Here is a 24,148-nt window from a genome sequence, read left to right as displayed (position 1 = left end):
CCTTCTTCTGGTTCAAGAATCCGTCTTCTTGATCTCTCTCACAACCGGTTTGACGGCGATCTTCCTGGTGTAGTCGGATCTTTAACCAATCTTCAAGTGCTGAATCTCGCAGCAAATAATTTTTCTGGCTCTTTGCCTAGCTCCATGAATGGCATGGTCTCTCTAAGCTCATTAGACGTATCCCAGAATCATTTCACTGGACCACTCCCAAGCAACTTATCTAGCAGCCTTATGGCCTTTAACGTCTCATACAATGATCTATCAGGGACTGTGCCAGAGAATCTGAAGAACTTCCCTCCGCCTTCCTTTTATCCTGGAAACAGCAAACTCTCCTTACCTGCTGGATCCTCTGGTTCAAGTGCATCAGAAGCTTCCACGAAGAAATCCAACTTACTTGTTAAGGTTGTTATAATAGTTTCGTGCGCCGTTGCTATAATTATTCTCATCCTTGTGGCTATCCTCCTTTTCTGTATCTGCAAATCAAGAAGACGCGAAGAGCGGAGTATGACAGGCAAAGAAACTAATAGGCGGGCTCAAACAATCCCCTCAGGCAGTGGAGGTGGTATGGTTGTCTCTGCTGAGGATCTCGTTGCTTCAAGAAAAGGCTCATCATCTGAAATCCTTAGTCCAGATGAAAAACTAGCTGTTGCAACCGGCTTCTCTCCTTCCAAGACCAGCAATTTATCTTGGTCACCTGGCTCAGGAGATTCATTCCCAGCTGATCAGCAATTAGCACGGCTTGATGTTAGGTCACCAGATAGACTTGTGGGAGAGCTGCAGTTTCTGGATGATTCAATCAAGTTGACTCCAGAGGAATTATCGAGGGCGCCAGCTGAAGTTCTGGGAAGAAGTAGCCATGGAACTTCTTACAGGGCAACGCTGGATAATGGAGTGTTTTTAACCGTGAAATGGCTAAGAGAAGGCGTGGCAAAGCAAAGAAAGGAGTTTGCTAAAGAAGTGAAGAAGTTTTCTAACATTAGACATCCTAATGTTGTGACTCTCCGAGGGTACTACTGGGGTCCAACACAACACGAAAAGCTTATTCTTTCAGACTTTATATCGCCTGGAAGCCTAGCCAGCTTCCTTTACGGTAACTCTCCTTTCAAATAAACTTCTCGAAGTATCTATTATATGTATCTTCAGTATTTTTCATCAAGCTTACGGTTCTTGTTTGATCTCAGATCGACCAGGCAGGAAAGGCCCTCCCTTAGCCTGGATTCAACGGTTGAAAATCACAGTTGATGTGGCACGTGGTCTAAACTACCTCCATTTCGACAGAGCTGTTCCACACGGTAACCTCAAGGCGACAAACATTCTCTTAGATGGAGCAGAGCTAAACGCACGTGTAGCAGATTACTGCCTCCACCGTCTCATGACACAAGCAGGCACAGTCGAACAGATTTTAGACGCAGGAATCCTCGGCTACCGAGCTCCTGAGCTAGCAGCTTCAAGAAAACCGTTACCTTCTTTCAAATCAGATGTGTATGCATTCGGTGTGATACTTCTCGAGATCCTAACAGGAAGATGTGCAGGAGATGTGATCACAGGTGAACAAGAAGGTGTTGATTTGACCGATTGGGTGAGGTTACGTGTAGCAGAAGGGCGTGGTGCGGAATGCTTTGATTCGGTCTTGACTCAGGAAATGGGAAGTGATCCGGTTACAGAGAAAGGCATGAAAGAAGTTCTTGGGATTGCTTTAAGGTGTATAAGATCAGTTTCGGAGAGACCTGGTATTAAGACCATTTATGAAGATCTTTCTTCTATTTAGGAACCCAACAATGTGTTTGTTTTTCCTTCTGTCGCTTTTTTTATGTTTTGTAGGTTCCAAATGGAGTTTGGTCCCTCTGATTGTGTTCTCCTTCGTCAAGTTCATGCTTTTGTTTCTGGAAAAGCATGTTCTTGATTCAAGGTAGTAGTTAGTAGTGTGTTGTCTTCTAGTAGTCTTTTCTTATAACATTTTCCCTGTATAAAAAGAAAACGTAATCTGCTCATGTCTCATGAGTAGTGAATGAAATTTCAATATTTTCCTCTCTGTTCACTGAAGTTGCTACATGGTGTTTTTTATGTTCCGGTTAGACTTAACCGAGTCTTTGAATTAGGAATCTTAACTTTTAGGTTACGTTTGTACTATATATATGATATGATCTTTCTCCGGACACTAAAATCCTAAAAACCCTAATCGCAAATTATTCCAAATGGAAACACTCCCAGAGGCGATATTGCAGGAGATTTTAGCTAGGCTACCTTTGAGAAGCATCTATAGATTCAAATCGGTTAGCAAAACATTGAGATCGGTAATCGAATCTGTGTATTTCCGCCGTCTCTATGTGTCTCTGCACCAAAACTCAAACTCGTGGTCGCTAAGGCGCTACACAGCAAAAGAACTAATAAGGTTCTATAGATGCGAGACATAGGATCTTCCAGAGTCTCTAACTTCGTTGATCCCATGGGCTTGTTTCTATTATTCCAGTGGACTGGTTTTGATTCAAGGATATTATTGTGGTCATGCTTGCTGCTTTGTGGGCAATCCAGTTTTACAAGAGTGGGTCAAAATCCCTCCATCTCCAGATGATTCTTCTATTGTTTATGGTTTGGTGACTCGCATGGACGATGATGGCATCGTTTTGAGCTTCAAAGTGGTTAGGTTAGCTTCAATACTGACGACAAGTCATAATCTCTCGTGCACTTGGCATGTGTTTCTGTATTCCTCTGAGACAGGGCTATGGACTTCTAAGATAATTCACTGTCCTCCCCAAATCGCCTTCCTTGATTATGTGACTGTGGATGGTACGATTTACTATTCCAATCTATTTAGGCAACCTGGAGTAGTTGTAGCTCATGACTTGTATTCCGAATCTGATCAGTTCCGGGTTATACCTCTCCCTGATCCCAACGAAGATGGGAACACGAAAAGAGTCTTGACTACTACATCCGGAAGTTATTTCATGTGTATGAGAACATCATTATCTCAAAAGGAAGAAACCGTTTTAAAGGTTTGGAGGTTGAACAAGAATGATGACTCTTGGCAGCTTTTGTCGAGAACCAACCTCCCAATGTTTGTAGGTGATGATTATGTACCAACGGCAATGCATCCTTTTGATAGTGAAATTGTCTATATATGGAGCCAACAGAATCGTCATACGGTATCATGTAACTTGCGGACAAAGAATAATTCAATCCTCGGAGATATATATAGTCATCTCATGAACAAATTCGCCAGAGTTTCGGTCAGTTTATTAGAATTCATGCTCCCACGGTGGATGGAACCGATGCCTCGTCCTCCCCAAATTGAGATGATCGATACAACTTCACTACTTTCTGACCCTAGTTTACTCGGAAAGGGGTATGGACTCACATACGTGTCATTTTGATTCGATGATTTCAGAATGGTTTTCAAAGAAAAAAAAAAAAACTTGTGTTTTGTGTATCTTTCTTCTTATTTTTATGTAAGAACCACAAAAAAAAAAAAAAAAAAAAAAAAAAAGCAGTTTACATCAAACATTACTGATCAAGTGCGTTGAAGTCGTTACATAAACATTCAGTTTCAGCTACTAAAACTCAAAACTTTTACAAAGCAAATAGCGACCAGTGTTTTCTTGATTAAAACTGACGGTCTACAATAAAATCAACTAGCCTAGTAAACCGATGGTTATATAACGTTACGGTGTCCGGTTAAGCGTAACCGGCTCTTTGAATTAGGAATCCAATCTTCTCGTCGTCTCCATTATCTCTACACCGTTGGTATTAGGGTTTCGACTGAATTCTCCGCCGGAGACAGCCCGGATCTGAAATCCAAAAAATTCGAAGCCTATCTTACGGTTTCTAAACCAAAAACTGAGTTCAATAGTGATATGCAGATCACATGTCATCTCCCGATTTCGATTCCTTCGATCAATCCTCGAACCTCGATTCCAGTTTTATCACTGTCCTCGAATCCTCGCCTCATTTCCAATCTCACTTCAATTCAGAACCCAAAACACGGCTTCAAGATACCACATAAATCTCAGACTGGTTTCAGCAAACCCTGTTTTGGTTTTGGCTGCAATGAGAAGCGAAGACGGTGTTGCAGTCGTCGTCGACGATGCGTTTTATATGAGGAAGTCTGTGGAGCTAGCAAATAGAGCAATTGGGTGTACTAGTCCTAATCCCATGGTAGGTTGTGTCATTGTTAAAGACGGAGCTGTTGTTGGTGAAGGGTTTCACCCCAAAGCTGGTCAGCCTCATGCTGAGGTATAAACAATGTCGTTTGATTTCAACAAAAAAAAAAGGTTCAATATTTCTTGATGGGTTTTTGCAAAATGAGGAAACTTTGTTTCTAGTTTTCATGATTGTGGAATTTTGAGTTTGATTCATGGCATTGGTTAGGTGTTTGCTCTTAGAGATGCTGGAGACTTAGCTGAGAATGCCACTGCTTATGTTAGTTTGGAACCATGTAATCATTACGGAAGAACACCTCCCTGCACAGAAGCATTGATTAAGGCTAAGGTGAAAAGAGTTGTGATTGGGATGGTTGATCCTAATCCAATCGTGTTTTCGTCTGGTATCAGTCGTTTGAAAGATGCTGGTATTGATGTCACTATGGGTGTTGAAGAAGAGTTATGCAAGAAGATGAATGAGGGATTCATCCATCGGATGTTAACAGGAAAGCCTTTTCTTGCCCTCAGGTAAAAGTTCATTGCTTCTCTCTTGAGTGTGGAAACTAAACCGAGTCAATAGATTGTTTTTGTAAGTTTTGGAAACTTTGCAGGTATTCTATATCTGTGAATGGTTGTTTTGTGGACAAGATTGGGGAAGGGGATACGGATACTGGTGGGTACTACTCAAAGCTATTACAGGAATATGACGCTATAATACTTTCGTCCTCGTTTTCTGATAAGCTCCCGAGCATTTCCTCGCAAGAAGATACTAATGCTTCGATCCAACCTATTCAAATCATAGTAGCTAGCAATGTACTACAGTCTCCTATCCTTGCTTCTTCTTCCAGCACAGTGGAAGAATCGGGTCCAAAAGTTGTTCTGTTCACCGGAAAGGAATTGGTTGCAGAATCTGGAATCAACAGTAGCGGGGTTGAAACCGTGGTATTGGAAAAGATAAACTTGGATTCCATTTTAGATTACTGTTATCGTCGTGGACTATGCAGTGTGTTGTTGGATTTGAGGGGGAACATCAAAGACCTTGCAGTGCTTATGAGAGATGGATTCGAGCAGAAACTGTTGCAGAAAGTAGTGATTGAGGTTTTACCGGAATGGAGCACGAAAGATGAGAGACAGATCGCGTCAATGGAGTGGTTGGAATCAAAACATGTGAAAGATTTGCAGTCTAAGCAATTAGGTAGAAGCGTTTTGCTAGAGGGCTATTTTTGATGTTTTGATGTTTTGATGTATGATGTCATGCATGATACTTTTATAAAAGCATTGTATTATTAAGGGTTTACAGATAATATTAATGGACTAATAAAATTTTGTATTATAAGTTTCAAATTTTGAAAATAAGAAAATAAGAAAATATTTTCACATGTTGAGAATGTGATTCGACCTACTTTATATATATGGCCTACACATAATGGGTATCCTAAGATCTAGTGTGATTTCGTAATTGGATAATTGGAACTCATGAATAAGATGTCAACTACACAACAATGTATTGAAAACCGATTGTTGTCAACTGCATTACAAATTTGACAAATCTTCTAGATTTTTGTGGGAATATGAACTAATGGACAAGAAAGAAGTACTAATCAAAGCATATTTGATTTGGTTTTTTGTTGAAGAAATATGAAAAGCAAAACCAATATATGTAGAGATGTTTGAAAGAAAGGACAACAACTAACCCAAACAATTTAAAACTACAACAATCCTACTTTCAAATTCAGAATTTATAATTGCTAAAAGAAGAGTTTTTTTTTTCCTTCTTATTTGTAATAGCATTAAATTTAAGAACATTACGCTATCTATATAATGATTGTTTTAAATGAGTTATCCTTTTACCATTATTAGAAAAACCGAAATATGTATATATGTATATATATATATATATGTCATAGTTTGTATCCGACATAAAACATCTAATCTAGTAGTAGTATGTGTACATAATAATAGAGAAATGTGATAAAGATTCATCTACAAATTGGTGATGGGAACAAATTAAAGATTATGAGCATGTCTTTATGTCGACTATGTTCGAGTGGTTCAACAAAATCCACGCAATTGCCTTAGCGAAAAAGTTGACTATACTCACCCCACCACTCTCCATTTCACAACCTTTTCTTTTATCCTTCTCCTTTTGCATTTATAGAAAACGATGTTAAGTATTTTCCAAGGATGTAATTCAGAAAAATAATTTGTTAAGCTAATGTCTTTAACTATACTAAGTAAATGTAATTACATGATTAGCCAACCAATTGGAGAATTGAGTGATATTATCGAACCCCAAGTTCGAACAAACGCTATATAGTTGAGAGCAGAGTGAAATTATTGATCAAAAACTACGCAATTGGAGAACAGAGACTATTTGTTCAATAGTTCTAGCAAATTTCTGATTTAAATATGCACCCAAAAACCATGTAAGAGTTAATTGGCATGTTTTATATCCAATATCGATTGACGATGCATGAAACTATAATATTATGTGAGAGTTATGAGTTATGACTAACGAGTTTTGACGTAAAATGATTTTGTCTATAAATAATTTAACGCATGCCTCTTACAAACTAATGTTGATTCATTGTAACTACCAGTTTGATATTCTTAAATCTTATAACTATATGAATACATAAAACAGTACTATTGACCATAACATGAGTCAAGAATTTTATTTAAAGAACTAATTACCTTTTTAACTTTGTCTTGCTTTTGTTATCTTCTATATAATATTTTGGTATATATATAAATTTCGTTCTTTACAATGCCGTTTTCACTAACTAAATTGTTAATTATCATTAGGCGAATCAAGATGTCACTTCATCCAGCCTCCTTCTTTATATAAGCGTGGTTAATATTGAGTTTTATCATCATTGTCTATGTGAAAAAATAATGGAGCCGAGCCATTCAAACACCGCTCAATCAAGAAGATCTGTAGATCGCAAAACAGTTGAGAAAAATAGAAGGATGCAAATGAAATCTCTCTACTCAGAACTCACCTCTCTTCTTCCCCATCATTCTTCTAGGGTTTCTTTCTTCTTGTTCATATTATGCATAATTTTTTGATTCCATGTGTACTTATATCTTACTATATATAAACTCTTTTAGTTTGTTTGTTGTTAGGAGCCTTTAACACTGCCTGATCAGCTAGATGAAGCTGCGAACTACATCAAGAAGCTACAAGTGAACGTGGAGAAAAAGAGAGAAAGGAAAAGCAAACTTGTTGCGACTGCAAATTCCGAGAAGTTGAATTCCGCTGGATCTTCGTTGGTTTCTTCGAGTGTCGACGTCTCCGTGCCTAGAAAGCTGCCTAGAATCGAGATTCAAGAATCCGGTTCGATTTTTCACATATTTCTCGTGACAAGCTTGGAACACAAGTTTATGTTCTGTGAGATCGTTCGTGTTCTCACTGAGGAACTAGGAGCTGAGATCACACATGCTGGATACTCCATTGTTGAGGATGCCGTCTTCCACACTCTTCATTGCAAGGTATAACATCCAAGGACACATTTTTTTTACTTAGAATATAGCAATCTCAAATTTTGCTACTACTACTACTAAGTCTATTATGTTAGAATATTACGTGTAGTCCAGAAGATTGTATAAACACAGTGGGAATGGGATTAAAGTTCCGTCACCTGGATATATTATAAAGTTTGTATAACATATAAAATGCACTCAAAATGCTAAGAAAAAAAAAACTGTACATCGGTCCCATTTGATTATAAGTTTGCACTAGTTGATTCCTCGTAATATCCATTTATGTCCATGATGTTTTTTTGTGAATGAAATTTGTTAATATATATTTTAATGTACATATCTATAGGTGGAAGAGTGTGATTACGGAGCTAGGAGTCAAATTCCTGAAAGACTGGAGAAATTTGTGAACAGTGTTAATTAATTAATATAATTTTCTTGTTCCAAGAAAAAAAGGTGTAAAATGTTCTTGTTCCTTTTCTTGATTTTGTATTTGATGTCAGACTCCTTTTCTTGAATTGTATCACGTGCTGTGAAAGTGATGTTTTATTGTGAGCATAATTATATTTTATCTCTACTAACAGCTGTGAAATATAGGATAAATTTTTAAGAACAAAAAAAAAAAAGAAAATTGAGAACAATTACATGAACGAGAATTTTAGCCTAATCATTAAAATCTGCTAAGAATGTAACAAATTTTTTAATATTTTTAAAAATAGCCATCAAATAATGAAAAATTAACCGACCATATTTTTTGTTTTTTCGTATGAAGTATGATACATTATCATTTGAAGAAATTTTCAAATTAATATATATACAACTATACAAGTAATCATTTTATCTTTGAGACTTTGACAATTACATTTGACCGTACATTATTATCCTCATCACCAAGATCAACCAAAAATCCAATCATATTTATACACATTTTTGTATTATAATTAACAAAATAACCAAAAATTATACCATTTAAACTAAATTCTGATAAAATGATTTTTATTATTTCAGAATTTAGTGGGATCAAAATATTTTATTTGTTCATTGATGATAAATATGATTGGATTTTACATATGGGCTGTTAAAATATGGCCCAACAAATATTCATTAAAAGCCCATAAAGCCCAAATATGAACAAAATACGTTTTTTTGTACATTCTCTCTCAATCGTAGTCTAAAGAATTAGGGTTTCCGCACGCAGCTGCAACACTATCTTCTCCCAAGAAAAAAAAAAAATGGTCGCCGAAGCTTTCGAATTCGTCGCCGTTCCTTTCAATTTCGATGGCTGGGGACCTCCAGACGCTTCCGACGTTTCCTCCTCCGCCTCATCCACCAGTGTTGCCGCCGCAAATCTCCTCCCCAACGTTCCTTTCGCTTCCTTCTCCCGTTCCGATAAGCTCGGCCGTGTAGCTGATTGGACTCGCANCAAAACACGTTTTTTTTCTTCTACATTCTCTCTCCTTCGTAGTCTAAAGAATTAGGGTTTCCGCTTTCTCCACACGCAGCTGCAACACTATCTTCTCCCCAAAAAAAAAAAATGGTCGCCGAAGCTTTCGAATTCGTCGCCGTTCCTTTCAATTTCGATGGCTGGGGACCTCCAGACGCTTCCGACGTTTCCTCCTCTGCCTCATCCACCAGTGTTGCCGCCGCAAATCTCCTCCCCAACGTTCCTTTCGCTTCCTTCTCCCGTTCCGATAAGCTCGGCCGTGTAGCTGATTGGACTCGCAATCTCTCTAACCCCTCAGCTCGTCCTCCCACCGGATCCAAATCAGATCCGTCTGCAGTTTTCGATTTCTCCGCTTTTGCTATTGACGAAGGATTCGGTCTCGCTTCCTCCGGTGGAAATCCCGATGAAGACGCAGCTTTCCGTCTCGTCGACGGCAAACCACCGCCGCGTCCTAAATTCGGACCTAAGTGGCGTTTCAATCCTCACCACAATCGGAATCAGCTTCCTCAGCGGAGAGATGAAGAAGTCGAAGCTAAGAAGCGTGATGCTGAGAAGGAGCGAGCTCGCCGTGATCGTCTCTACAATCTCAACCGCAACAACATCCATCACCAGCGCCGTGAAGCCGCCGCTTTCAAATCATCCGTTGATATTCAGCCGGAGTGGAACATGCTTGATCAGATCCCTTTCTCGACGTTCTCGAAGCTCTCGTTCACTGTTCAAGAGCCAGAAGATCTCCTTCTCTGTGGTGGCCTTGAGTACTACAACCGCGTTAATGATCGCATAACGCCCAAGAACGAACGTAGACTCGAGCGTTTCAAGAACAGGAACTTCTTCAAAGTCACTACTAGTGATGATCCTGTGATTAGGCGTCTAGCTAAGGAAGACAAAGCTACTGTTTTCGCTACTGATGCTATATTAGCAGCTCTTATGTGTGCTCCTCGATCTGTTTACTCTTGGGATATTGTTATCCAGCGTGTTGGCAACAAACTGTTCTTTGACAAGAGAGATGGCTCACAGCTCGATTTGTTGTCTGTGCACGAGACTTCTCAAGAGCCATTGCCTGAGGCTAAAGATGATATCAACTCTGCTTACTCTCTAGGTGTGGAAGCTGCGTATATCAATCAGAACTTTTCTCAGCAGGTGTTGGTTAGAGATGGAAAGAAGGAAACTTTTGATGAGGCGAATCCATTTGCTAATGAAGGTGAAGAGATTGCTTCTGTTGCTTATAGGTATAGGAGATGGAAGCTTGATAATGATATGCATCTTGTCGCCAGGTGTGAGTTGCAGAGTGTTGCTGAACTCAACAACCAGAGATCGTTCTTAACTTTGAATGCTCTTAATGAGTTTGATCCTAAGTACTCTGGTGTTGATTGGAGGCAGAAGCTTGAAACTCAGAGAGGTGCGGTTTTAGCTACTGAGTTGAAGAACAATGGTAATAAGTTGGCTAAATGGACTGCACAAGCTCTCTTGGCTAATGCTGATATGATGAAGATTGGTTTTGTCTCTAGAGTTCATCCTCGTGATCATTACAACCATGTCATCTTATCTGTTTTGGGGTATAAGCCTAAGGATTTCGCTGGACAGATCAATCTGAACACTAATAACATGTGGGGGATTGTGAAATCCATTGTTGATATTTGTATGAAACTAAGCGAAGGAAAGTATGTTCTTGTCAAGGATCCATCGAAGCCTCAAGTGAGGATTTACGAGGTTCCACCAGATGCTTTTGAGAATGATTATGTTGAGGAACCGTTGCCTGAAGATGAACAGGTTCAGCCACCTGAGGAGAACACAGAGGGAGCAGAACCAAGTGTAGCTGCAGCTAAAGAAACTGAGGATAAGAAAGCTGATGAAGCTCAAGCTTGATGGTTATAAAATCAGGTAATTTACACAAACCCTCTTAAATTGAAAAAGTTGTTACCGTTATATGCTTGTTGGAGTTGATTGATCAACTTGTTTAGGAACTTTGATTAAGCACTTAGAATACATGAATTTGCAGAACGCACTATAATTAATCTATTTTGTGATCATCTGACTTTCATGCTTTTGTGTTCATCATAGATTAGAAACTGGTGGCGTAGTGTGATTGATGATTTTTATTTGTAGCTATAAAATTATAAAACCAAAGCATCAATCATATATTCACAGTTTGAAGTATTTTCTTCAGGTCAAAGTCCACACCTTTGGTTTCTAGGTTCTTTTGAGAGTTGAAGCTTCAATCAGACAACAACTATGGAGGGTTTTGTTTTCTATTATCGTGTCTTTTTTTTTTCCAATTTTTGGTGGTACTGCTGTAATCTGAGATTTAGAACACTATCTTCGTGACATCTTTTGGAAAAAATCATCACATGATTCACAAAACATAAATCTTTTTATTTATCATGGCTCTCTTATTATATACCCTCCAAATGTCTTGAATCATTTTGCACCAGTCTCTTGATTTTATAAAATTTGCAATTTATGGTTAAGTCTATTTAAATGAAATTTGTTTCTTATAACATGATGGTTATAGTTTTGTTTGTTGCGGTCGTTGAGCATATTCTCTTATGAATGAGTTTTGATTCTAATTGTCCTGGTCGGTTTTTATTCTCTGTTAAACTGTCATAATACCTTGCATTTATTTCTATGTTAAACCCAGAATTAGAAAAACGCAACCAAATGGTTTCACTAAGCATTCGGTTTTTCATATTTTCCAATAGGAACACCGAAATATTAACTAATAATCGCAGCAACGGCAAAAACCATAAAAAACAACCCTTCCCCCTAAAGCCTTCTTTAATCCTTTTAAATAGGTTACATCTGAGCTCTTCAATTTTGAAAAACATACTCACGAACATAATAATAAGCATAGAGCAAACTCAAACGAAGAAGAAAAATGGGTTCCAACACGAACACAGTTTTCTTCTTTGCTTTGTTTTTCATATACTTATCTTTCCCTAAAATCTCACTCGCCAATTCTGAAGTCGGTATGGTTATTTAGCTCTCTCTCGTATTTCATTCTAGTAACATTTAATATTTTCTACAAAAAAAATCAGACTTATATTTGATTTTTTTTCTTTTGTAATCTAAACCGGAAAACAGACGATGAAACTCCATTCACATATGAACAAAAAACAGAGAAAGGACCAGAGGGGTGGGGCAACATAAATCCGGAATGGAAAGTTTGTAACACCGGAAGATTCCAATCTCCGATCGATCTCACAAACGAAAGAGTCAGCCTTATCCATGATCAAGCTTGGAATAGGCAATACCAACCAGCTCCTGCTGTCATTACAAACAGAGGACATGACATTATGGTAAAACTTTTTATTTCAATATTTAGTTTATTCTCACTACATTATATTATCATTACAACACTTTCAAACATTTGAAACCTTTTTTTTTTTTACTTCTTTCACAAGGTATCGTGGAAAGGTGATGCTGGGAAAGTAACAATACGTGAAACTGATTTTAAACTGGTCCAGTGCCATTGGCATTCACCCTCTGAGCATACCGTCAACGGAACTAGGTATGACCTAGAGCTTCACATGGTTCACACGAGTGCTGGAGGCAGAACTGCAGTTATCGGAGTTCTTTACAAACTAGGCAAACCTAATGAATTCCTCACAAAGGTAACCGTATAATACTTAATATTGTATTTTTAGAGATTTTGTTTGATGATTTTCTAATATTTTCGTAAAAAATACATATATGCAGCTACTGAATGGAATAAAAGCAGTGGGACAAAAAGAGGTAGATCTAGGTGTGATTGATCCTAGAGAGATTAGGTTTCAAACCAGAAAATTCTTTAGATACATTGGCTCTCTCACTGTTCCTCCATGCACTGAAGGCGTTCTTTGGACTGTCGTCAAAAGGGTATTTACATTTTTGTTTCATATATATATAAATTGTTATATAATCATCTTCTTCATAACTCAATCACTCACTACATATTCATTGATCTTTCGTTGTATGTAGGTGAACACAATATCAATGGAGCAAATCACAGCTCTGAGGGAAGCCGTTCATGATGTGAGTAGTCGAAATTCCCTATATGTAATTTCATTTGCAAATATATTGATTTGGTTTTTCTTTTTTATTAATTAATTAATTTAACCAACTGATAATAGGGGTTTGAGACAAATTCAAGACCGGTTCAAGAATCAAAGGGAAGATCAGTTTGGTTCTACGATCCAAATGTTTGATTTATTGATTTCATTTATTTTGTAATACCTTTACCAAATATACTATTTTGTAATATCAAGACTTTTCGAACTTTAATCAAGAAAGCAACGAGTTAACTCCATTCATTTTTCAATATCAGCAATGTTCTTCAGTTTTTCAATATGTATACCATTAGTAATACTCAGTTACCTGATTACATCAGCATTACTGTTACTAACCACTCTATTATATATATATATATATATATATATATATNNATATATATATATATATATAAAAGCAAGCACTCTCAGCTACTAAATCTAACTCTAATTAAGCATATTCCCCTAAAAATAAAATGGTCAGAAAAGAGAAGGAGAAAGACTAATCAACAAGATTAATGGGAAGGTTAGAGTTGGTCTTTGATCACTCGGCGAGAGGAGGCTGATCAGGAGTCGTCATATATATTCCTTCAAACCCTTTTTCTTCCTGATGTATTCAATACATGTTAACGTATTCTTTCAATAATAGAATTGATATATTTCGATCAATAGCACTTTCTTCCACAATTTTTTTCTCTTTTTTTTTAATAAAAAAATCATTTATCATCAAGCCAATCCATCAAAGTACTACTAGTCTATAAAAACATAATCAAGAGAAAATGTTGTTTAATTACAAGGAGAAAATATTTGGTACGTATAGCTAATCATTTTTTCCAGTTTTTAATTCATCTCTCAGTCGAAGACAAGTGAAACCCTTAAATAAGCAAATCAGAATCGTAGTTGAACAACCAAAGTCAAGTGAGAGAATCGCCGTTAAGCTAAAGAGAATGCCAAAAGAGCCTAATATAATCACGTGGTTTGCTCTATTTATGGTTTTGTGTTATCATTACTGTCATGTAACATATTCACGTTATGAAGTTTTCACATGTGTGTAATTTTACGAAACTTTATGTACATTTCGTTTCCGGTACGTTTTTACTAATAATAAAAAATGATGAGAGCGTATTATCTATGGAAGCAAGCAAGAGAATGCAAATAGAGAGATTTCAAAATAAACCAAGTTTTGTTTGTTCAAGTCGTTCGTTATTATTCAACATATTATGATTATTCTCTAATGACCAAGTTCAATTCTATTATCCAGGTCGATTTTAATATTTGTCAGATTGTCATAGCTCGCATACACTTACAATAAAATACCAAATTAGAAAACTCAACCAAATGGAACCAATGAACTGTTTTTTTTTTGTTTTTGGTTATCATAAAGAAATCAGTTTTGCTTTTTACAAGATGCACCAAACTATTAACTAATATCGCAGCAACCGCAAAAGTCACAAAAGAACAACAAAACAAACCTTTCCCTAAAGCCTCCTTTTATAAATAGGTTAATATCTCTAAACTCTTGCAATGTCCAAAACACTCAAGAAGATTAAACACAATCAATTCTCAAAAGAATTATTTAAAAATGGATCCAAACACAAAAACAGTTATGTTGTTTGCAATGTTTTTCTTCGATATATTTTTCCCTAATATTCTACTCGTTTATGCTCGTGAAGTCGGTATGATTCCTACATCTCTACCTATTTTACTCTAGTAATCTGATATTTTTGGATCTAAATTATGATTTTATTACTATAACAATTTGGAAAAACAGGCCACAAACACAAATATACATACGAACAAAAAACAGACAAAGGACCAGAGGGATGGGGCAAAATAAATCCTGATTGGAAAGTTTGTAACACAGGAAAATTCCAATCTCCGATCGATCTTACGAACGAAAGAGTCAGTCTTGTTTATGATCAAGCATGGAAATTAGATTACAAACCAGCTCCGGCCGTAATTGTAAACAGAGGACATGACATTATGGTAGTTACACATTTTCTAATTCATCATAGTTGTTATATTTTCCACTTAATTACTTATATATTATTAATAATACATTCATTATGGTGATTTATATCTTGATATAATTAAAAATAGGTATCGTGGAAAGGAGATGCTGGGAAAGTAACAATACATCAAACGGATTATAAATTGGTGCAATGCCATTGGCATACTCCCTCTGAGCATACCATTAACGGAACTAGGTTTATATTAATTTTTTTTTTCAACAAATCCCAAAAGAAATAAAAATAATTTCGTTTACACCAAAATTTTCAAAACTAACAGATGATATATTTTTTTTTAATGTGTTAAAGTTACGATTTGGAGCTTCACATGGTTCACACGAGTGCTCATGGCAAAAATGCAGTGATTGGTGTTCTTTACAAATTAGGTGAACCTAATGAATTCATCGCAAAGGTACAGTTTACATATATATATATATATACATATATATATATATATATATATTATTTTCAGAATTTTTTTGATCATTTGTAAATTTCAAAATAAAATATACATGCAGCTACTAAATGGAATAAAAGGAGTGGAGAAAAAAGAGAAAGATATAGGGACGGTGGATCCTCGTGAGGTTAGGTTTCATAGCAAAATCTATAGATACATTGGGTCTTTCACTGCTCCTTGCACTGAAGGCGTTATTTGGACCGTACTCACAAAGGTACGCATTAGTATAATTTTTGTTTCATTTTATAAATTTGATAACCTTTTTTATTCATTACATATTTATTTCATTTTTTGATATATACAAATATTGCAAAATATCAGTAAATTTTCGTATATTTGTATATGTAGGTGAACACAGTATCAATGGAGCAAATTACAGCTCTGAAGGAAGCCGTTGACGATGTAAGTACATAATCGAAATTAATTATGTAACTTCATTAGAATAATACTGATTTAGTTTATTTCTAATTAATTAATTGAATGATCAATAGGGGTTTGAGGCAAATTCAAGACCGGTTCAAGACCCACATGGAAGATCAGTTTGGTTCTACAATCATAATGTTTGATAGATTAAATTAATTTAATTTTATTGTAATATCCTTTTGCATAAAAATAATTTATCTATATTATGTAATATTGAGAATTTTCGAACTTAAATAAAGAAAGTTAAGAAACAATGAGTTGGATTATTTCATTTTTAAAATAAACAACATATATCAATTGCTCTCTACCTCAAAACCTTTTCTCTATCTGATACTGGTCACCAGTGTCAGTGTGTTAGCCTTTATATCCCTGTTCGAGTGAGTAAGTTGTTATCAAGTCCCAAAGACACACTGTGGAAAGGCTTGCCTTAAGGTACCCTTAGCTGACTCGAGAACTGCAGAATCTGTATCATCAAGAATCCTTAGCTCATGCCAAGTTTTCATTTTTCAATGAATTGATGATCATTATACAAAATACCAGTTGTCTTCGTTAATGTGAACTCTACTTCGTTTGTCATAATTTTGATTTTATCGTAACTTGTAAGAGAATCATATGTTTGGTACTTTATGAAGAATTAATGTCAATGCTTTCCTCCTCTTTTGACTTATTAGTTCATAGAACAGGATTAGGAAAAATTAAATTGGACCGGAGACGAAGAACTTCAAAGCGCAATGTATGTGGTTCAGTTCCGGGAACTGGTAGCGTTAATGCTGTTGAAGAGCTCAGGCATATGGGAATTGGTGAGTTTGGTTCTCTTGCTGATTTCTTGTTTCTTCTTCTTCTTGTCTATGGGTTTATTCGGTACGCCATGGAGCTGTTCAGCAGCTCTCCTCTCCGCAGTGTTTGTGGCCGGCCTCAAACCGATCTTTCGCAGCTCCTTCTCCACGTCCAGCATGTCGCTCGGGACGTCCATGTCACGGAATATAGCTTTCAATTCGTTATCAATCTTAAACGGATAGATGGGCTCATTTGGATACGCAATGCTATCTTTTGAAACAGTGTATACTGTCATCCAAAAAATGTCACCTGAAGCTGCCAGAGCCTGCAAACACACAAAACAACCTTAAAACACTTAACAAAATGGCATTTGTATTTCCCAAATTAAACAACACAATGCAATGCAATGCAATGCTTGACCTGCAAATCTTCCATGATGTTTGGGTATGCATCTTTGAGATCAGCCACATCAATCCCATTTTGGTATTTGTATACCAAAGAACGAAGCTGGCTCTTGTCCTTCACATCGTGCCTAGCCTGTGACGTGACGCCAGAGTAGCAGAATTCAAAGAGAAAATGAGAAACTTGTAATAGATTAATCAACCTTGAATGAAATGTTAAGTTTTAGGATATTACCTTGTAAGAGAACCTTCTTCCGTCATAATGCACTCTAGGATTCTTCCTCAAACTATCAAAAACAGCCTTATTGGCATTCATACCAACGTAACATTCTTTGTTTATTTGCTCTGCCGTATATGCTTGCCTTGTCTACAAGACAACTCAACTTGATTATATAAATTACAAGCTCATATAACGGAAGAACATAGAGAGAGGGAGACACAAATTAAACCTTCAACAAAAGATCAATGACAAGCTTCATTTGAGCTCCAACAGCACCATTTCTTATGTTGTTAATGTACTGAAGTTGCTTGGTATTGTCTGAAAACCTGACAGGAGCAGCATCAGGCTTATTCTGTGTGATTGCCGCAGGCAGAGGCAAGGGACTGAAATCGAAAACAAAAACTTGATTTTTTTTTTTTTGTTGATCAATGAGTTTTTCGATTATGAAAGAGAGATTGAGACGTGCTTTAGGGTTTGTTGTTCGTCGAAACTGATGAATCTGATCAAACCCTTCGAAAGTTAAAATGAAAGGCTAATTTTAGGGTGTGTGATTAAAGCAAATATAAAGAAAATAAAAGTTTGTAAAAAAAAAAGGGAACTGGTCCTCTAAGAAAAGGAAATATTCTCATAGGCCTTTTATTATTTTAGTCAAATTGAGTTGTAATTTATATTAACCCACATAAAAACGGTGCGCTTAATTAGTGGAAGAAAAGCAAAACTGTTCACGTGTTAAACACGTGTCGTCAAAATCTACACGTGTCACATACTTGTGCTGCCAGCTTCTCTGTTAAGGTGCAACGTATTAGAGAAACCGACCTTGAAGACGCACTGCAAATAGAGAAGAAGAAGAAGAGGGATCTCTATCTCATTGAGTCATTGTATCTCTCATATAGCAAAAACAAAGTCTAAAAAATTTCGAAGAAAAAATTCTTGTGTTTCTTGATTTTATTGAACATGGCGGCTATGCAACTAACAAGAACTGCTCTCTTTGGTCTCTCAAAGGCTTTCCCTGGAATCAAAGCTCCGGCAACTCTCGCTGCTTCTACTAGAAAAATCTCTCGCGTCTGCTTCGCCTCCTCCGTTAGCCATTCCGAGGTATATATACAATTTTTTACATTTTCATATATGGTTTCTAGTCTCATGTGTGTTATTTTGTGAAGAGTTTGATTCAAGGAATTAAGGCCGGTTTTGAAGGCCTGAGAGTGCACGTGGTTGAGCATGTCTATAATAACTTTATCGAGCCCGTCCTAGCTAACTTTAATTTATATTATATGATACTATCGAACTATTTTTGCATATATAGCGGTTGCTTTGTATCTTAGTTAGGCTAGGTTTTTGTCCTGCTTAAGAATTAAGAAATGATGTATGTAGCTATTAGGTTAACGTGTTGGTGAAGCTATTGATACTAATACTTCGTACCTTGTTATGTTTACTTCCAGGGGAGAAATCCGCAAGATAACGCTAGAGATTCGAGGGCTGATTCAGCTTACGGTTCACAGAAATGGAGGGAGGATACTGGAGAAAACTATGCCCAAGCGGCTAAAGACAAGGCTAACGAAGGAGCCAGCAAAGCTGCTGATAAAGCCTACGAGACAAAAGAGCAAGCAAAGGATAAAGCCTACGAAACAAAAGAGCAAGCAAAGGACACAGCGTACAATGCAAAAGAGACGGCTAAGGATTATGCGGAACGAACTAAAGACAAGGTGAATGAAGGTGCGGCTAAGGCAGCGGATAAAGCTGAAGATACAAAAGAAAGAGCCGAGGATTATGCTGAGGATACAATGGACGACGCAAAAGCGAAAGCTCGAGATGCGAAAGAGAAGGTCAAAGAGTATGGAGAAGATACTAAGGAGAAGGCAGAAGGGATTAAGGAGACTGTGAAGGGTAAAGCTGAGGAGCTTGGAGAGAAAACGAAGGAGACTGTGAAAGGAGCTTGGGAGAGTACCAAAAATGCTGCTCAAACCGTGACTGAAGCTGTGGTTGGGCCGGAAGATGATGCGGAGAAGGCACGGGCTGATATCGATAAAAGCGTGGAAGATCATACCAAGTCGAAATGGAAGAAACAAGAGGAGAAAGATCGGAAAGACGATGATTTCATAACATTTAACTAATGAGGAAGACATATCTTTGTGTTCTCAGGGGTTAATTTCTTTGTGTTGTTCTGTTTTCAGTTTATTCTCTGTTTTCAAACTAAACTTGGTCTCATGTATGTGACAATGTGAGATACATTAGTACACAACTAAATAAGACAAATCTATGGTTATTTATTTCTACGAGTACTAAGCTTTTATTCTGTTATGTACTTATGTCAATCTAACTTCGTTCGGACCACAGAAAATTTGCTGTTCGAAGGTTATGATGTTTGTTTGTTTGATTTAGTGTACAAATCAAAAAAGTTAAAATATAATTTATCCTGGTGTTTTACAGATTCTTGAAATTATGTTATTCTGTTATGTTATTCTTTTAATTATTATACTAACTAGCTATGTATTATTATTATTATAATTATTATTATTTTTGTTCACCAAATTTCGATTAATCAAGTAAAGCTTAAACCGTACAAACTTAAAACAACTCTTCGCAAATTGAGTCAGCTAAAACATTGGCTGCTGTGAGGATAAAACGACACGTAAAACTAGTAAATTTAGCCGCTCGGATAAAGATGTCCGGCAAAACAGTATGTAACTCTAAAAAAGTTGATCGAGAGTTGATTGCTCCAACTAATTGTAGACAATCAGATTTCAAATAGAAGTGTTCTACTCCTAACCTGATCGCATCCTGAATTGCAGCTCATACGCTAGGCTTTCCGCCATTAGAGCTGAAGATACATTCTAACAGATAGCAGAATGATGTGTGAGATTTCTTGACGAAATGATTGTTCTTGTCCAACCAAGACCCGTAAATCTGCACGCCAAGCAGCATCCGATGTATTAGACATACTTACCTCATCCGGTTTAAAAACCTTTAAAGTACCATTCAACACATGGAGAGAGAGCGAAGATAGGATAGACTTTTGAGCTGCAAGCCATTCTTTTGCATTGTTGCATTGTACAAACTGTTATTCCCCGACCACCATCACTCAGTGGCTCCATATCTACTCCCAGTCCATGGGTCCACTTTCCTTAATGGGCCTCACGTCCTCTCACTAGGCCCGTGAGTCCATCCATATCCGAAGGTGAGTTTGCTACGTCTAGGAGGCTTTAAAGACTTATTATCGTCCCCACAAATCACCACATGATATTTCGCTGTGTTTTATTCTCACTCGTACAGTTCTGACAGTCACTTTTCAGAAGGTCACCCATCCTGAGACTACTCCAGCATAAGCACGCTTAATTGTAAAATTCTCTCATGACTCTTGACCGAAAAGATAAGTGCACTTAGGTGGCCAAATCAATTCTTTTAAACATCTGCGCAAGTCTCTGATATCGGGGTGTCATACAAACAATCATCAAACACTCCTTTGATCCTTGTTTTCCAAAGATTCCAACAAATGCAAGGGCCAAAAGGCCATGCGCTTATACCTGAGGGTGGAAGACAGAGTTGGTTGTTTACCAACTTTAGACCCTCTCTTGCATTCTCTACCTGATTGAAGGATAGTTCCTGCTTAAAGAGGGCATAACTCCAAACCTCTTGTGCAAAGGGATAGAGAAAAAGCATATGCATTCGTTTCCACCACACCACACCGGTTTCAGGCTACCTCGACGTCAATATGTCTCTCTGCGAGTTGTTGCTTCGCATGCAAAGCACCATGTAACACTTTCTAGAGGAACAACTTAAATTTTGGTGCCGCATAGATGGACCAAACTTATGCATTCCAAACCACCACCTCCAAACGTTGCCCCATCTCCACTGATACATGTTCCTTTTCCACATAATAACTTGATCTGGTAGTATAGCAACCAGACAGGTTCCCCAACCAGACTTGTTTATCCTAACTCCCAGCCGGCTCAGTTTGATGCTGAGGATATTTTCTTTCTGAGAAGGGAGAAGTATCCCAACCTTTAATTCATCCCACTCACAAGTTCCTTGTTCAAAGAGATCCCTAACAAGCAGATTCTTCGCTTCCAAGGGGGCAGGACCATAGGGTTGAGTAGGCGATGTAGTCGCTATGCATTATTTTTCTATATAACCATTCTAGTCGTGTAAATTGTATCCATTTTAAGTGCGGTAAATTTCTATGAAAATAATAATTCACTTCCGTGATGCGCCAATGACAAACAACACGAGCATGTTGTGGTTAGGCACAATGTCTTCTAACTCGAAAAAAGAAAATCACTAGGTGGTTATCGAAGCTAATCAGCTTCTTTTATAGTTTTCTCTTCTACACTATTGATATGCTTGTTATCTAGATTTTGGGTATTGTTTTCTACGTAATCTTTTCTATTGTTACCAATTGTACATAATTTATAAAACTTTTTATAAGAAATTTTGTATTGCACCAACAAGAGCACCAATAAGACCACACATAAACCATTTGTAAAAAATTTTGTATTGCACCAATGGTAGCACGCGTAAACTATACGCGCTCACACTAATTATCTTTTTTTTTTCTCAATAAATAACATTAATTTCATATTAAAGTTAATAAATGTCTTTTGTCTTTTCTATATTATAAAAAATTCATTGTTCAAACATCATATAAAGAAATTTCTTCCAAAAATTCATAATTACACACCGTGAGATAAAGCGTGAGCACACGTGTTTTCACATACTCTCTCCTATCATAAAACCATGCATTGCATTTTTGGTTTGCCTTATATTGTCATTAAACACTCAATGACCCTAGATTTTATTCTGTATGTGGGATTTGACCAATTTAAGTATAGCTTCTTGATTCTTAAATTTTTCACATAGAGACAAGAGTTAAAATTAAGAAAAAGCTTTGCATCTTTGACTAAGCTTAGCCTAAGGTTTATGGTGTGTAGATAGATCTTCAGATTTTATTAATACAAAATCTGTGACACGTTTTGCTCATAATCTCACTCTCCTAAACCCCGAAACGTATCTCTTCTTAAATTTCACGCCCAAGAACCTATATAAGAAGACACCTTCACACCTTCCACAACACAAAACAGAGCATAGCTAGCAACAACAAGGTGTCAAGGTCTTATAGTTTAAGACTTTTTTTTTTCTTTTTCTTAAGAGTGAATCAAATAGTTCTTGAGAGAAAATGGATAACGTGAGTGTTTTGGCAAAGGGAGAGAACCAACTGAACGGAGAGAAGCCCCCACCGGAAGTGTGTGCAAGGTGTAGCTCTAACAACACAAAGTTCTGCTACTATAACAACTATAGCATGTCTCAGCCGCGCTACTTCTGCAAGGAATGTCGTCGATACTGGACTCAAGGTGGGACTTTGAGGAACGTCCCGGTTGGTGGAGGTTGCCGTAAGCCCAAGCGTCCAAGGATAGAACACTCCTCTGTTTCTCAGGTGGCTTCCTTTGAGAACCAACCAGTTAATCATCAACCTTTCAGACTTGTTCATGAAAACAACGAGTCTGTTGGACTTTTTGGTGGTTCTACTTCTTCTTCCTCTTCTCCTGCTGCTGTTGCTGCCGTTCTTGGGAAGCATTTGGGTTATTTGGCTGAGTTTCGTGGTGTAACCAATGTGCCTCAAGTTCGAGGTCTTCGACCTGTACTGCTGGATCGCTTGGATTTTGGTGAGGACTCGTTTCAACAAGATTTTTACGATTTTGGCAATGATTTGATTGGTAATCCTTTTATCAACCAATCAATTGGTGGTGGATATGCTAATAATCATAACAGTTATTTCATAAATCAAGTGCATCAGCACAAGTGGAACCAAAGCTTTGACAACACTATGAATGTGAATCATGAAGCAAGCTCTAGTGGAAGCAGAGGATCTTCCGACACCGAGACGAACAGCAACAACAACAACAACAACAAAGATCAGAAGCACCTGTTTGATTAGATCTTCTTAACAATTTGGAAAAAACATGGTCCTTGAATTTATCGTATTACATGTTCTCTATGTCTTAAGTTAATGTTTCGTTCTGTTTTTTTTTTTGTTGGGTCTTTTTTAGTTCTTTAAGTTTGCATCTTTGTATCCCAAAAGATTCAGACATCAGTTGTTTGATCTTTTTTTTCTTCTTGTAATATATAATTATCTAAGCGTCACCATTTCCTTTTTTTTGTTGTTGCAAATCTGCTACTTTCTCATTTGCTAAGTCTTGACTTGAGCCAAACGGCCCAAACCAAAATGCGTCTAATAGAAATCGGTATGTTTTGCACACACCAAAAAAAAGTGAAAAAAAAGAAATAGCCATGTAATCTCGATCGAGACTACTACGTACACAATTTTAAGTTTAGCGTGGCATTTGATAATTTCTTGAAAACTATATGATAAAGTTGCGGTTTGATAAACTGATTTTGTATTCTCGATTCGGTTCGAGAATGAGTTTCTATTGTCCTAGTCAACCAAAATATTCAATATGATTGTAATACTATTTTTTTTTTTTTTTTTGAAAAAATATTATAACGCTATTCATAATTCGAAAAATTAGATGTAAATGTTTAATGATTGGCTAAAGAAACCGGGAAAAAATCGTAGATAATTACATAAGTAGTTAATAATGATAAATATAATTATAGATGTACAATATAATTATTTTTATACTTAATACTTTAATAGTATCTGAAATGACTATAATTTCATAGCAATTATTGTATTATACATAAAAATCATTGTTATAAAAGTAGTCCTAAAGTGTCAATCATCTAGTAGTCAAGTAGAGAGGTAAATCCAAGTAAATTAAGTT

The 24,148-nt window shown here is 36.8% G+C and overlaps 9 protein-coding genes and 1 pseudogene across 10 annotated transcripts; 9 read left to right on the top strand and 1 right to left on the bottom strand.

Moving 5' to 3' along the window:
* Positions 7 to 2,038, top strand: LOC104718242 (probable LRR receptor-like serine/threonine-protein kinase At4g20940). Its single transcript, XM_010435951.1, has 2 exons — positions 7 to 1,090; positions 1,182 to 2,038. The coding sequence occupies exons 1-2, from the start codon at positions 145 to 147 to the stop codon at positions 1,766 to 1,768; spliced, it is 1,533 nt and encodes a 510-aa protein (XP_010434253.1). The 5' UTR covers positions 7 to 144; the 3' UTR covers positions 1,769 to 2,038.
* Positions 2,066 to 3,371, top strand: LOC104720221 (annotated as a pseudogene).
* LOC104718241 (riboflavin biosynthesis protein PYRD, chloroplastic-like) lies at positions 3,655 to 5,515 on the top strand. Its single transcript, XM_010435950.2, is given in 4 exon segments — positions 3,655 to 4,031; positions 4,033 to 4,230; positions 4,366 to 4,664; positions 4,748 to 5,515. Coding segments are annotated over 4 exon segments (1,293 nt in total). The 5' UTR covers positions 3,655 to 3,851; the 3' UTR covers positions 5,364 to 5,515.
* On the top strand, positions 6,921 to 8,191 carry LOC104718240 (transcription factor bHLH36-like). The gene is made up of 3 exons (XM_010435949.2): positions 6,921 to 7,166; positions 7,263 to 7,628; positions 7,966 to 8,191. The coding sequence occupies exons 1-3, from the start codon at positions 7,032 to 7,034 to the stop codon at positions 8,038 to 8,040; spliced, it is 576 nt and encodes a 191-aa protein (XP_010434251.1). The 5' UTR covers positions 6,921 to 7,031; the 3' UTR covers positions 8,041 to 8,191.
* On the top strand, positions 9,074 to 12,251 carry LOC104718238 (eukaryotic translation initiation factor 3 subunit D-like). Of its 2 annotated transcripts, none has more exons than XM_010435946.2 (2): positions 9,074 to 10,941; positions 12,142 to 12,251. In XM_010435946.2, exon 1 carries the CDS (start codon positions 9,151 to 9,153, stop codon positions 10,924 to 10,926), a length of 1,776 nt encoding a protein of 591 aa, XP_010434248.1. In that variant the 5' UTR covers positions 9,074 to 9,150; the 3' UTR covers positions 10,927 to 10,941; positions 12,142 to 12,251. The 2 variants fall into 2 exon arrangements, with proteins under 2 accessions (XP_010434248.1, XP_010434247.1); XM_010435945.2 differs by lacking the exon at positions 12,142 to 12,251 and adding an exon at positions 11,228 to 11,439 and having other exon boundaries at positions 9,075 to 10,941.
* LOC104718239 (alpha carbonic anhydrase 4-like) lies at positions 11,579 to 13,357 on the top strand. Its single transcript, XM_010435947.2, has 6 exons — positions 11,579 to 12,026; positions 12,142 to 12,356; positions 12,462 to 12,671; positions 12,757 to 12,915; positions 13,018 to 13,071; positions 13,170 to 13,357. The coding sequence occupies exons 1-6, from the start codon at positions 11,936 to 11,938 to the stop codon at positions 13,242 to 13,244; spliced, it is 804 nt and encodes a 267-aa protein (XP_010434249.1). The 5' UTR covers positions 11,579 to 11,935; the 3' UTR covers positions 13,245 to 13,357.
* Positions 14,668 to 16,117, top strand: LOC104718237 (alpha carbonic anhydrase 4-like). Its single transcript, XM_010435944.1, has 7 exons — positions 14,668 to 14,761; positions 14,857 to 15,071; positions 15,186 to 15,292; positions 15,404 to 15,506; positions 15,613 to 15,765; positions 15,900 to 15,953; positions 16,043 to 16,117. The coding sequence occupies exons 1-7, from the start codon at positions 14,668 to 14,670 to the stop codon at positions 16,115 to 16,117; spliced, it is 801 nt and encodes a 266-aa protein (XP_010434246.1).
* LOC104720219 lies at positions 16,604 to 18,001 on the bottom strand. The gene is made up of 5 exons (XM_010438166.2): positions 17,972 to 18,001; positions 17,602 to 17,904; positions 17,388 to 17,519; positions 17,172 to 17,288; positions 16,604 to 17,076 (listed from the first exon to the last, which is right to left on the bottom strand). The coding sequence occupies exons 1-5, from the start codon at positions 17,999 to 18,001 to the stop codon at positions 16,717 to 16,719; spliced, it is 942 nt and encodes a 313-aa protein (XP_010436468.1). The 3' UTR covers positions 16,604 to 16,716.
* On the top strand, positions 18,208 to 19,641 carry LOC104718235 (uncharacterized protein ECU03_1610-like). The gene is made up of 2 exons (XM_010435943.2): positions 18,208 to 18,467; positions 18,812 to 19,641. Exons 1-2 carry the CDS (start codon positions 18,327 to 18,329, stop codon positions 19,481 to 19,483), a joined length of 813 nt encoding a protein of 270 aa, XP_010434245.1. The 5' UTR covers positions 18,208 to 18,326; the 3' UTR covers positions 19,484 to 19,641.
* LOC104718234 (dof zinc finger protein DOF4.4-like) lies at positions 22,373 to 23,436 on the top strand. Its single transcript, XM_010435942.2, is given in 2 exon segments — positions 22,373 to 23,160; positions 23,163 to 23,436. Coding segments are annotated over 2 exon segments (639 nt in total). The 5' UTR covers positions 22,373 to 22,542; the 3' UTR covers positions 23,184 to 23,436.

Source organism: Camelina sativa, chromosome 10, assembly GCF_000633955.1.
Source record: "Camelina sativa cultivar DH55 chromosome 10, Cs, whole genome shotgun sequence".
NCBI lineage: Eukaryota > Viridiplantae > Streptophyta > Magnoliopsida > Brassicales > Brassicaceae > Camelina > Camelina sativa.
Note: the sequence above shows the minus strand (reverse complement) of the source record. Positions and strands in the feature narration are given on the sequence as shown.